The sequence below is a fragment of the Stegodyphus dumicola genome, chromosome 5 (genome assembly GCF_044657685.1).
Source record: "Stegodyphus dumicola isolate Sdum_Otavi_A_Nest chromosome 5, ASM4465768v1".
NCBI lineage: Eukaryota > Metazoa > Arthropoda > Arachnida > Araneae > Eresidae > Stegodyphus > Stegodyphus dumicola.
The window spans coordinates 235,792,014-235,805,879 of NC_140772.1; the positions used below are offsets into that span (position 1 = coordinate 235,792,014).

A 13,866-nucleotide genomic window follows, 5' to 3' on the forward strand; every position below is an offset into this window, starting at 1 on the left:
AAACTAGCCGACGAGGTGAATCTTTACATTATGGTAAATTGGCGATTTTTTTACGAAAATTTGGCGACCAACCCTACAGCAACCTGCTAGTTTTGTTTTGGATGTAATTTTGTTTTCACGAAGTAAAGGCATTTTTTTTTTTTTTTTTTTAGTCCAAAGGGATTTGAATCCCGAAGGACTATTAGTTTCGTTTTGGCATTTTGCGTCGGACGGATAAATGTCGGTTCACTTTTCAAATTGTTGCCATAAAATGTTAGAGTCCTGCATTATATTTGAAGAAATTAAATAATGAAAATCTGCGTAAATGTATGTATATTTCTCACATTGTTATAAAATAACGGTACATAGAGTCATCGAATTTTGAATAACGTAATCCTCCAACGAATATGAGCATGTGGAAGACCAAATTTGAAATTTGAAATTTGTTTTATGATCGATTTCCTATTTTTTAAAACTTTGACGAATTTTTGATTAACAAACTCAAGGATTTCAAAGCGAGCAATGGCAACGTTGTGCAGAAAAAACATTTTTATCTCCAGCGCGTGAGTCTCTGTATCGGAAATTCTAAAGATATGCTCGTTTTAAAACTATTTTGCGATATTGCTGTTGCACTGGATCTTATGGTTTAAGTGCGAGGAACATGATATTTAATAAAGAAAGGTAACACACAAAATGTTAAAAAACGCCCCTTTGGACGTAATTTAAAATCTGAAACATTTCATTTTTTTTTTTTTTTTTTTTTTTACTCAGCATTTTTTCCAACCATCTGCTAGCCGAATTACGCTTATAGTAGAACTTTTATGGAACAAAAATCATGACGAAGATTAGGTGCGAAATTGGGAGAAAGTGCAGAATCGCAAACTGCTTGCCGCGTTTTTAAGAACTGCACATACACGGTGTCCATGTACACGTCGACCTATTTTCACTTAAAAAAATACCAGAATTGCGCAAAAATGGCATTGCGCACACTCTTGATTTTATCTATGTACACATCGACCTATTTTCCCTTAAAAGATCAAAGAAAATGGACAAAAATCCAATTATTCTTACTCTTGCAAAAAGCGCCAAACAAATATGTGGGCGATTCTGCACTTTAGCAGCGAAATTGTTTCTAAATACTTATTAGCTAAAATCACGATCGGAATTGTCCGGAAAATGTCACATGACGTGTCTCATGATCTCTCATTTCTCTGAGACAAAATAATCTGTGATTCGAACTGTGTACTTGTCAGATTATTGCTGAAGTCCTAGCTAGTAACCTTTATCGCCTTACCAAAATGTCGCCAAACTACCTGCTACCATATTCTAAAGATTAGCCGCCGGCGAATATCAAAAGCCACGTAATAAACGGCCGGCACGTAGTAACAGGTTCTAGGCAGACTTAGCCCGAAGGCAAACACGAGCTACTCAGAATTCCTAGCTCTCTCTCTCGAAGTAAGTTGAACCTTCCTTAAATACTACTTCTAACTCATTTGTTTTCAACGCTATTCTAAAAACTCCTTCTGGTAGAAAGTTGTAAGTTGAAATAAGAATCGATAGGAAAATAGATTATATTCAAAAAAATAACTGTTGTAAAAATAAAATATTCCTTACAAATGAAAGGGGGGAGAATTATATGAAGCATTTGTTGAGCTACAGGTTTGCATAGACATTTGTAATGTTAATTCAGAAGTCAAACAACAAAACTCAGCGTTATATTTTCGAATTTTCACAGGACTAGTTTCGATGGTTTTACCGAATCACCAGTTTGCAGCTGGCTTTTGCAGCTGACGATGGTGGTTCGGTAAAGACATCGAAACCAGTCCTGCGAAAATTTGAAAATATAACGCTGATTTTTGTTGTTCGACTTCTGAATTAGTATTTGTTCGGAGTGTTATTGTGTCTTAATTATTTGTAATCTTGTTAAGATCATATGAAAATATAAGTCAGCGCGTTAGTACCTAGAACATTTCTAAATCATCGAATTAGAGACAGATATTCATTTTTTTAAAACGAGATACAAATCGCTTATTTTTTCAGGCAAAGCTAGGAATATGAAGGGACTGAATAAAATAAGTCATTGAAGTATAAGGAATTGCTCCCGTCTTCTTAGCATACCTTTGTTGTGTAGTGGTCTGCACGCTCAACGGTTGAGAGGTCCGTGGTTCGAATACCGACGAAGGCATTGCTCATTTTTCTCCTCTTCCGCTTCCAAATAACCTAATGTCTCTACAGAAGAATTTATGGTCTTTGTTGAAGTATTTTATTTCTGCAACCGCTTAATTTATGATTTCATTTCTATTCAATATTCAGCCATCAGCAATAAATATTGTGAATTAATTTGTAATTCCTTCGGGAATTTCAAGTTACATTATTAAAATCTTGCTTACTGATGGTGAACGTTAATCTTCGCTATTTATAGAATTTATATAGGGTTAAGTTACACATGTATATATATATATGCATATTTTCCCGTGAGTTTTAAAAGTGCATGAGTTATATAAAATGAAATAGTGAAATAATGGGTAAGGTTTAAATTAAAATAAGCGAATTCCAACAATGCCTGTATTGTGTTACATAATTGGAAGTTGGTTATGTCATTTGTTTAATTTATAGTTCTTTACCATTTTACAACTGGTTAAAGTATATATACAAGGTGTCCAGCAAAGGAGATCCTGATTTCAAAATTAAAATTCCCGAAACCAAAAATCGATAGAGGCATACAACAAGTGGCATATTTATTGTGAAAGCTGTAAGACTGATATATAAAAGTTTCGAAATAATAGTTACAAAAGGGTGCTGTACGTTGGAGCTTGGTGACTTTGGATTTTGAAGGGAAACATGTGTAAACTGTTTCTCAGTATTTCCTGCGTGCTGGAATACTTCAAACATACCTCTGCGGTAATTCTCCGGAAGGATATCCTTGGATTTTCTGAATAATTCCAGAAAAAGGTGCGACATTTTCAGGAGTAACTACAGTTTGCCTGCCGCCCAAACTCCCTATCAGATCATCGGACACGCTGCCTTTCCTATGGACATTTAGCCAAGAGCTTGTGAATGGTTTTCACATCGAGTCCTTTGGGAACATTCAGGCGTGTTTGAAAACTACGCCGCGTTGCTACAGGACTGTGATCTAACCTCTGGCACTCCAGAACCAAAAACGCACGTTGTTGAATGGTATACATAATTTAAACCTCTTCTTTCCACACGCGAACCAACTTTCACGGTTCAGTGGTGGAACTGATCGTTCTTACTCCAACTTCTCCACTTTTCGCTGTATGCCGAGATTAGCATGAATAATTCATGCTGTGTTCCAGATGTGTTGTGCTATAAGAGGGCGCTTCAAATAGATTGAGTACGATAACAGTTGGCCCAAGAGGACAGAATAGAAGATGGCGGGATTGCTCTTACGTCTTTTAGAGCGCTGTTTATACATACTACGTTCTGCGATTACAGCCCAATCTGTTTGAAGATTTTGTAACTAATATTTAGAAACTTCTATGCAACAATCTTACAGTTTTGACAATAAATATACCGCTTGTTGTTTTCCTTTATAGATATTCGTTTTCGAGTTTTTTATTTTGAAATCAGGGACTCCTACAGAGTGTTACTTAAATTGAAATGGGTTTGGATTGTTTGTTTAGTTTTTAGTTGTATAATCTTATAGTTGTGGACAGAGCAAAATAAAAAATCCAAGGTCTTGCATCATTAACTGAAATTCATTTCAAGTCCAAAAAAAAAAGCAAAGTGAGATAATTCCAATACTCATATTTTTTTGTGTTAGTAAAGTTTCAATAAAAGGATTATAAATATATGAAATATTATTTATAAAATACAAAATTTGAAAAGGATAAATATGAAAAATTCATTAAAATTTCAGAAACGATTAGGAGAACAGTTTATTTAACTTAACATAGAAATCTATCTACTATTAAAGTAAATTTAATACAGTTATAAATTCCTGATCTGTTTTACCCGAAATACTCGTTAAAATACCTAACAGAAATATTATTTAACAATATAAAAATTGTGTCTAAGGACGACACAACAGTCCATCATAATAAATTACTTATATTAAATTTGAACTTAGTGGTAATAGTAGCAATCTTTTGCTCCTTTTTTTACTGATTTGCGCTACTTATATTTCGCTTAAATTAGAGAACAAGAAAATTTCTCTTTGAGAGAAAGATAAAGTGCTGTGTAACATTTTAGGAAATAATGTGTTTACATAATTTGGAACCAACGTAATATTCCTTTTTATCTATATCACGAAACTTTCAATAATCTGTAAATCACGTCAATGTAATTATTATTCAATAAAGCAATATGACTGAATGATATTATTATTTTCTTCTTTATGTAAGATGCATCTAAAATTTTAAATAGTTTTCTACTTTTAAATGGCATAAAAATACATTTGATGTTAAAATACATTTTTAGCCTAATTAAGAAAGCGAATATGAAATTTTGAAATCCGTCAACTTCCAGATAAAATGTTATTTGCTGTTGTGTTGCTATGAATTCATGGCATTTGTTCATTTACAGCTAGCATAAGAAAATAACAACGAAACATTCAAAATCAATTCATATTTATTTTACATTTGTTCATGGATGTTTATTTACAAAACGGCATATTTTATATACAGTTTTCACAGTCATTAAAGGACATACCTTGGAATAAAACGTATAATGTATTATACACATTGTATTAGACATGTTTGTACATGTAATACATGTATTAAATAACAAGCTTCACACTGCAGCATGATACGTTAGCATCAGCAAGCAAAAATTTAGAATATTTATAAAATAATTCCAAATGTTTTTTATAAAGGATGCGTTATTATAAACACAAAATACAAGGTAAAATATAAATGTGAGCATATAACAACATCAATAAACATTTCAAGCATATGCTGCCTATAAACAAACATTTCATATTCAGCAATATTTATATTTAAAAGCCTAAAAACAAACACTCTGTTTTTCGGACATCTTACATATGAAAGTGACAAAAAGCATCTGAGACGTTTACATACCAATACAACGTTTATTACTTCACCAATTTCAGTATGTATTTTTAGTTAATTAATTTCTTTTATATTTAAATCTATAACGAAAGACTCAAGAAAATAAAAGTATTTGATCTGAGGTGTACAAGTTTTTTTTTCTAACTGAAAACAAAATTACATATAATACAGTATGCTTAGATTTGTAGCAAAAGTCAACTTCCAAAAATATTGTTTAAAATTTTAAAACATTCATGAGCTTGTTATGGATAATTAAATACTGAAGCTATCCAAAATGCGTGGTGATCCTAAATTAACGGATTTTATAGAGTTCTTTTCTATAGATTCTTTTAAAAGGGAAAACCATAGAGTGCACTGAGAAGGAATTTCAGATAAATGATAGCTCCTGATTAATAAAGTTTGAAAGTTAATTCATTTTATCAAAAAAGCAATGCAATTATTTTCATTTTTGATCTATTTTATAATTTGTATTATTATTATTGAAAAAGATTTTTTCTTGCAGAATCTTGACCTGTTTTGGATATAATATGTCAACATTTCTGTCAGCTTATTCTCTTATAAAGAACTTTTTTATAACAAATCATCATAAAAAAGGATCATATTTAATGTTTCAAAATACTTATGTTTATGAAAAGAGCCGTGTTAATAAGGATTAATTCAAAATTATGAGTAAGCATAAATAAAATATGTTCCGAAAGGCTTAGGTCGTAACATTTGTATTACAACTGATCTTGTAGCTAAGTTTAGAAAACTGTTTTGCAAATTTAGGGAAAATATTTAAACATATAAATAAAGGAATTTAAAAACTAATATAGATGCATATACTCAATATTATGTTTGTTAATGAGAGATTTTATTGCAAATTTTGTAATAAAATTCGGAAAGGAAAGAAATTCCGAAAATTCTTTAGAAACTAGTTTCTAATGTAAATATATTAGTAGAGATTTATTTCATCCAATTTTATAAAGCACTTTCGTAAATTTATTCGGTTTTTAATTCTTACATTTTATGCATTGGATTACCATATAGATAATTCTGCCACATAAATACTGATATGAAAAATATTAATCGAAATTAATATTTTTATGCAAAATATAGGGATTTTAACTCATGATATGTAGAGGGAAAAGAATACATTCAGACACATTTCTTCTGACAAAAATCTGGCGTTCACCGCAGTGACAAACATCTTGTCGAGCACCCATGAAAACTGAGATTTCCGGTACCGATAAAGTAACTTCAGTGCCATAACAAATTCAAAATGTAAACTAACTTGACATTCCAAGCTAGAGGTAACCATGACAACAACACAGTATGGGACGCTGAAGATAATCCGTGAGGGGCTTCTGTATAAAAAAGAAATGTCAAATATTATCAAAATGAAATCATTTAAAGAGCTCATACAATAAATAGTGAATTATTCATAGAAATGCACTTTTCGTGTATTAAATAAATTTCGGAACATATATTTATTCTGTATTCATACATATAATATTACACTGCACTCTCAATTATCCGGGTTAATGCCGGGGAAGCAGTTCGCAGATAACTGCAAAATACGAATAAGCTAAACTATCAATTTTCATACGTACTGTGTGTATTTATTTCTTTAAAACTATCAGTAATGTTCATTTATTTTTGAAGGCGTTTAAATATTTGTCGAATTTGCTACGTAATTTTCGAAGTGTTATTTTATAGTTGTATTCGAATCTCCTTTGGTCAACGAAGTTCAACAGAGTTTCAACAAAACTCATTGCTGTCTCAGGACTAGTGTAATTGTAAGCACCGTTTTCGCTTGTCATTTTCAGTGTCACTCTTTGCCTCTTATGTTCTTTCGACATTTGAAGCGATATAAATGTCACTCAAGCACTGAAAGTCCAGCTCAGTCGAATCGTCACTGAATCAGTTCTTGGCATTTTCCCGATCGACATTTCCGAAGATTTTTAATTTTTCGGCATACAACTTCAGTTATCGCCTCAATGTTTTCACATTAGGTAAATTTCAGATTTTTATATTCTGAAGAACCTTTCTCTGTGATCGAATAAGTGTTATTGGTTTTACTTGCGGCCAAGCTTTTGTTACTCCGTATATGGCATCCAGTGCAGACAACATTTTACAAAACTTCATTAAATCGTCATCTTCCTGAGCAAGAGTTGTGAGAAGACAAAGTAATGTTTGAGACTAGACCTAAAGACTTATTTCAGCCGTTTCTAGCGCATGCTTTGACTTCCACATGTTCGTGTTTTACACACTCTCGTTAAGTGTGCGTGTGCGTGCTTCGTGAAGCAAGGATAATCCGGAAACCGGATAATCCGCACCCGGTTCATCGAGAGTACACTGTATATTGGTTCTTTCCTTAGGCAATTCAGTTTTTGTACTAACTCATTAAGTAATGCAAAAGAGCTTCGGAAAAGATGGCAATATGCCAATGTAAGATCGCAAGAATTTAATCCATGATCCATTTTTTCTCACATTGCCTTATGGGGTATCAGAAACCCCTATACCGACAGTGTTAAATTGGCCATTTTCCATGTACCTTTTCTCAAAATCTGCTGTGGATACAAGTTTGAAATTTTTTCCGTAATTAAAGTATACCTATCTGATTATACTGAAATGAGCTTTTGAAACGTTTTGAATTTTAGAGTAAATTACAGGATATTTTGTTAGGATCATAGTAAAATTTAGCACTTTTCTCACACAAAAAAATTACATTTTTTTTCTAAGTTAATTACGAAATGCTCATTTCAGTAAATATTAGGGAACCTAATAAATAAGCAATAAAATGTTTAGATACCTGTGAGCAGTAGTTCCTGAGAAAAGTTACATCGAGTATAAAAAAATCCCGTTTGGAGAAAAACGCGATATTATGTAAAAATCCTCATTGATCAAAGCAGAAGGCGACGAATTAAAATTAGATTTTTTCACAGTTCTAATTTTCATAGAGATTAAAGAATGGTATTTTTAGAAAGATAAAAGTCTAGAGAATTTGAAAATGCGAAAATCCGAAATCACAATTTTTTGAAGATTTTGGGCTTCCAACTCCCCCTATATTTTGCAGCGTTTTTGTCGCTCCCATGATTGCATAAGTACGTAAGAATATCACGTTAAAAAAAATAAATGTTTCCAAATGGGCAGCCTATGACCAAAGAGTATAACAACCTATCATTATTGGGAAAGTTTCTATAATCTAAGTTACTGTGCAATACCAAATGATTTTGCCTTTCCAATAGCGGATTTACTTGCATTCCATGAGATGGATTAAGATATCAAGACTGTAGAGTATAATACTTCTTCTCGTATATTTTATTCTCGTTATTGTATGCACTGCGAGCTGTTATACATCTAAAATTCTATATAGAGTTTATAGAACGAATTAGAAATTATAATTTATACATCTAATTTCAATGTAGAAATAAGTCAGAGTTTATACATCTAATTTCAATGTAGAAATAAGTCAGAGTTTATACATCTAATTTCAATGTAGAAATAAGTCAGAATTTATACATCTAATTTCAATGTAGAAATAAGTCAGAATTTATACATCTAATTTCATTTGTAGAAATAAGTACTGTAGCTCACAGTTTTCTGTAAATGTAATTTCGGTTCGATTCCCGGCGAAAGCGTTGCATATTTTTCATCTTGCCTGCTTCCCAAAAAATACCTAATGTCTCTACAGTGGCGCTCGAACTAAAAGGGTGTTGGATGATGATTCTCCACACCGAAGATTTATCGATTGGGCCCCCTAAAAACCCCAGTCGCCCTTTAAAAGAGGGCATAAATAAGTTATTTCTCCCGCCTTCTTCGCAAGCCTTCACGGTGTGGTCTGCACGCTGGGCGAGTATTCCAGAGGTCCGCGGTTCGATTCCCGACGAAGACGTTGCATATTTTTCATCTTTCTTGCTTCCAGAAAATACCCAATGCCTCTACAACTAGAATGATTCTGCGGCTAACAGCACGGAATTTGCACACGACCTGTCTTGAAAATGCCGAACTGCATATTCCTGTAAAAGATAAACTTAAATACGAGCATAGTAGGAAATGGGATATAAAGTGGGGTAGGGAAAAATCGTTCTTGCAAAATTTAATACGATGTGTGGTTTACCAATGACCAAAATACAAGCTTCATAGGGATTTTCCATACTGTGCATTAAATTATCCAGAAATTATAACAGAATACATTCACAACGAATAACTCCTTGAAGCCCTCGAAGAGTTTTCAGTGAAGCTTTCTTGATAAACAGCCGCTTTTAACGTTAGTTTATTCGCAACAAAGCCGTTTAGCGATGGTTTGGTTTTCAGGAATTAGGTCGGAACATATAGTCATTTAAACATCGCGCCAAACGCAGAGCATTTTCTTCGATGAATACCTGTTCTCAGTTTTGCAGGTGATTTCTTGTCCTTTCAAGTCCACATCTTTAGTATCTTTATTCTGACAATCAGACTCAGGACAAGACCTCTGAAATCCGAAAAAAAAATCTGATGTGTACACCAAATGACTTTCTTGTACGGAATATTAAATTATATGCCTTTTTTTCTTGCATTTCGTTTAAACTTATTGGATTGAATTAAAACTACTTCGCCGACAGCGCATAAACCACAATAGAATAAATGAATTCTTTAAAAATCACTCTATTTGTTTACCATAGCGACACTCTGGAGCTAGGTTCACTTAACAGTATTATATTTCATTCATATTATAACTCAGAATTCACAAAATTTATAACATTTAAAGAATTATCTAATCGTTGCCACATGTTCTATTCAAATACTATAATAAAGCTAGAACGATATATAAAAGAAATTAAGCAAACAAAGCAAAAAAGAAATAGTTTTTCACAGAGGAATTAGTATTTCTCATTCAATGAATTCAGTTTTCATTTCGCGACAAGGCAAAAATACATAAAAACTCAAAATACCTGTATTAAAAATTAGGAAGTAAATCTTAAACACTTATTTCCTCGAAAAAATTCCAGAAAGGATTAAGCATGATTTAATTCGCAATAATAAATGAAGGCATTATCTTTGTCGTTGCGAAGCTTAGTCTCTCTAGATTGGTAACAAATCTACAATTTTGCTGTTTCAAATGTAAACAAGCAATGGCCGCCATCAAAAAAAATATTAGGCTTAGCGGCACTTAAACAACTTTAAAACTGTTGATAATTCTAAAAATATTTCATACAGATTTACTAAAGGCATAAAAGCCTTAACCGGAAGATAAGAACAACATAATTCAATCTTTTTTAAAGCAAAAAATGTACAATTTACAAACATATAAGAGTAAAGAAACTGAGATCACTGAGCCGGGTAACAGAGTGGATATATATATAAATATATTTATATAGGTTTGGCGAGGCCGATTGCAACCAAAGTACGAGGTGCACATCTACGTGTTATAGTAATCTTATATACAAAATTTCAACGTTCTGAAGCTACTCATTTTTGAGTTATGCGAGACACGTACGTACGTACGTACATACATTCGTACAGACGCCAAAAAAAAATTCTCTTCAGAATTCATTTTAAAAATGTTTCATAATTTTTTTGGAGGAAAAGAGTCTTCTTTTCTGTCCTTACGTACAGCTATCACGCAAATACATCGTTAAATTGCATTCGAAAGCGGTGAAAATGGATATTTTCGTTGAAATATGCTGACTGAAACTTTTCGCGATTACAAAACTTCCTTTTTACTTAGTACAAGGAAGTAAAAAGTATGCGTTGCTTTTCCTTTCTTTCTCTTATGTCTCAAATTGTATCCAACATTTCGTGTGAAATGTGTGTATTTATCCAGTTTAGAAACTGGGATTCTAAAAGCTTTAAAATCGCGATGGATGACTGAATAGTTTAGGTGGAGCTTATCGTTAAACTGGAATTCTGCACTCGTTGCGCGCGTAAGATAAAACGTCATTGCATATGGAACAAAATATTTATCTTGGCAATTGTTTTGTTAAATCTATTTTTAGATTATTTTTCCTTCGAACTATTCTTTTAAAAAATACATTCAATTTATACACGCAATTTAGTATTTGAAAAAAAAAAAAAAAAACTATTAAGTTTGTTCTTTACTTCCGTCTTTGGCTTTAAGTTAAAATAAAACTTATTTACTTAGTTTAGGTAGAACGTTTAGGTGATTCATATTTTTACGAAATGTACAAGCGCGGTAAGATAGCTTCCCCGCAAAGCAGCTTTAAGGGTTGCCATAAAATGGCAAAGTAAGGCAAAGTTGCCACATTTGGCGAGAAATTGCCCATTTGGCGGGATTTGGTGACAAAATAGGCGATATGTCATGGACGGGTGGAGAACCTTCTGGAACGAATTCTCACCGGCTTAGCCCAGAATGTTCTCGAACACAAGGCGAAAGCTATATAAACCATGCTGGTCTGCAGTCAGTTAGTGTCTCCGAGTGTGCCTCGTGTAGAGGGCGTGTGTGTGTGTGCCTCGTCTAGAGTGCAAGTTAGTTAGTATCGAGTTGGTGTCTCGTCTAACGAGTCAATCCCAGCGGAGTCGATCCGAGTTGACAGCCGGGCAGCGACTCCTGAGTAGGTCGTCGAGTGCACCGAAGGAGTCTCTTAGTGTATCGCGGTTAGTTCATCGTCGAGAGAGCGTGTTGAGCTCCGAGAACAACTGAACCGAAGAGTCGGGAGCTGTGCTCGTGTTCGTCGAGTGCATCGCGAGTTGTAGCGTGGAGAATCTCGAGAGTACGTGGAGTTCCGAGAACGACCAAGTAGAGTCGGGAGTCGTACTCCGGAAAGCAGAGTCGGGTGCTTTGCAGGAAGCTGTCACCAGCGTTATTGCTTTACAGTGTGAAGGCTATGTCGCCGATTGTTCCAGCGTGTTTATAGTAGATCTTCGACGACTGTAAAAAGTGTTATTGAAGTTGTCCTGATTAATATTGGCTAAATAAAGGGTGTTTTAATACTTCATCAAGTGTCATCGTTATTTTCTCCCAATCTACGAACCCCGTACGAACGGGAAGGAAGAAAATAACGTAACAACTGGTGTCAGAAGAAAAAAAAAATGCAACAATAAATATTTCTTGTAAATAGGATATCTTGTCATTTTATGTTCAAAGGCGTAAATCCCTTCCAAACTAAAATTTATTTTCTTTCCTTTTTCATTTTTTTTTCCCTAATCGAAAACCCCTTCATAAACACAGGTTTGAGGAAAGGTGTCAAGAACCCTTTTATTTGACTCAAAGAATGACGCGCAAGCTAGATCTGACCTAAAGTCGGAGGAAACAAGCCTAATCCTGAGAGGAAAGCAATGCTGCAGAATGCTACTCCCAAGGAAACCAAATTAGCAAATTGGCTTTCAGCAGGCAGAACATGTTCTGATATTACTTATTCATGACATTTTGAGGAAATTGTAAATTTCAGATCTAAACTAGTAATGCTCGGAGGGTTAACATAAAATAACTGGTTAAAAAACTAAAACTACACCTAAACGATGCATTTGTTAAAAGTCTGATAAACGTCAACAATAAATTGCCATACATGCTATACGTTAACAAAAGCAACGTTTTAAAAGGTGAAGCATAGGAGATATTTTCTCCCTCCCTTCCGCATAACTTCCTGGTGTAATCGGAGGCATATTTGATAGAAATTGATAAACGTTGTTAAAAGTCGATAACTTAATTTCTTTAACTTTGACATTCTAACTTTGGCATTCTAATTAACATTATTTCTAATAACTTTGACACTGAATTTTATTTTTAATAATAAAATTTCATTAAGTATTAAAGAAATATTCACTAAAACTATTTCGTCACTGTAGCTCACAGGGTTCTCTAAATGTATTTTTTAATATGATACCGCAGGGCCAAAAAAAGTATTTCGTTTAATAGGTTTCTCGTTATACTTTAGCAAGTAAAATACAAACATTACTGCAGTTGCAAAACTCACAAATACTGCGGAATTAATACTTTCATTCAACATTCATTACAGATTGGACGACGAATGATGTTTTATCCAACATGTGACCATTAATCGTCAGCACTAGAAACTTGTATTTTATCATTTAACCCTCTAAATTAGTTTGGATGATAGATGGAAAAATTATCTGAGTAAATTCGTTTTCAAACATGGCTCTAAGTTTTGTAGAAATTAGTACTGAGTCTTTTGCCTTTTTTTTATTAAAGCATAATACGCATTTTGTTAAGGATAGTGTGAAACGTTAGTCCTTTTTAAATACTTACAAAATTCTGCCGTTGACACTATTAAAAGAATTCTTTTAAATGTTTCTCTCCCCGAACTTCGTAATGTTATTTACATATCTGCGATCAATATTTAAAAATATAAAAGCTATTGTGCTGCCTTATTCGAATATCTGTACTTAATTATACTATTATGCATACCAATGTGTACACAAATTCATGATTATATAAAAGGAAATTATCAAATGAATTTAGAGACTTAAGACACGCTTAAAAAAGAAATATAAACAGATAATATATATTTAAAAATACTCACCAATTCTATGTCCCTGAATACCTAAGGTAAGAGAATATATACTTATTAGAATTCTGAATACAAATTATTATCACAACATACACACATTTAGAGAATAAATCATTCCATACAAATTTCAATTGAATTTAAACAATTATGAAAGTCATTTTATGATTTTCATTATGAGTTTATCATATGAACTAATTTCATTCATATAAGATTCTCAATCTATTATAAACACTTAAGTCTACCTCCTTCTTTAACATTCTGTAGCTGAGGTAAATGCAAATGTTAACATGTTGCGTTTCTTCGTGGATTTGGAAAAATTGACGATAAGATTTGATGAAGAATCAAAACAAAATTTATTCGCTCGTATTACACAGAGAGTTCCAAAGACACGTTCACGGGAAAGC

At 33.0% G+C, this 13,866-nt stretch overlaps 1 protein-coding gene across 1 annotated transcript in view; it reads right to left on the bottom strand.

Annotated features, from left to right (window-relative positions):
• Positions 1-4,551: 4,551 nt before the first annotated feature.
• The window catches only part of LOC118199204 (uncharacterized), a 278,709-nt gene continuing 269,394 nt past the window's right edge, over positions 4,552-13,866 (bottom strand). The window contains exons 4-5 of the mRNA XM_085817787.1: positions 13,475-13,495; positions 4,552-6,355 (exon numbers count right to left, since the gene is read on the bottom strand). Coding sequence (XP_085673913.1) covers positions 6,249-6,355; positions 13,475-13,495 — 128 coding nt within the window. The 3' untranslated portion in view covers positions 4,552-6,248. The remainder of the gene's footprint in view (positions 6,356-13,474; positions 13,496-13,866) is intronic.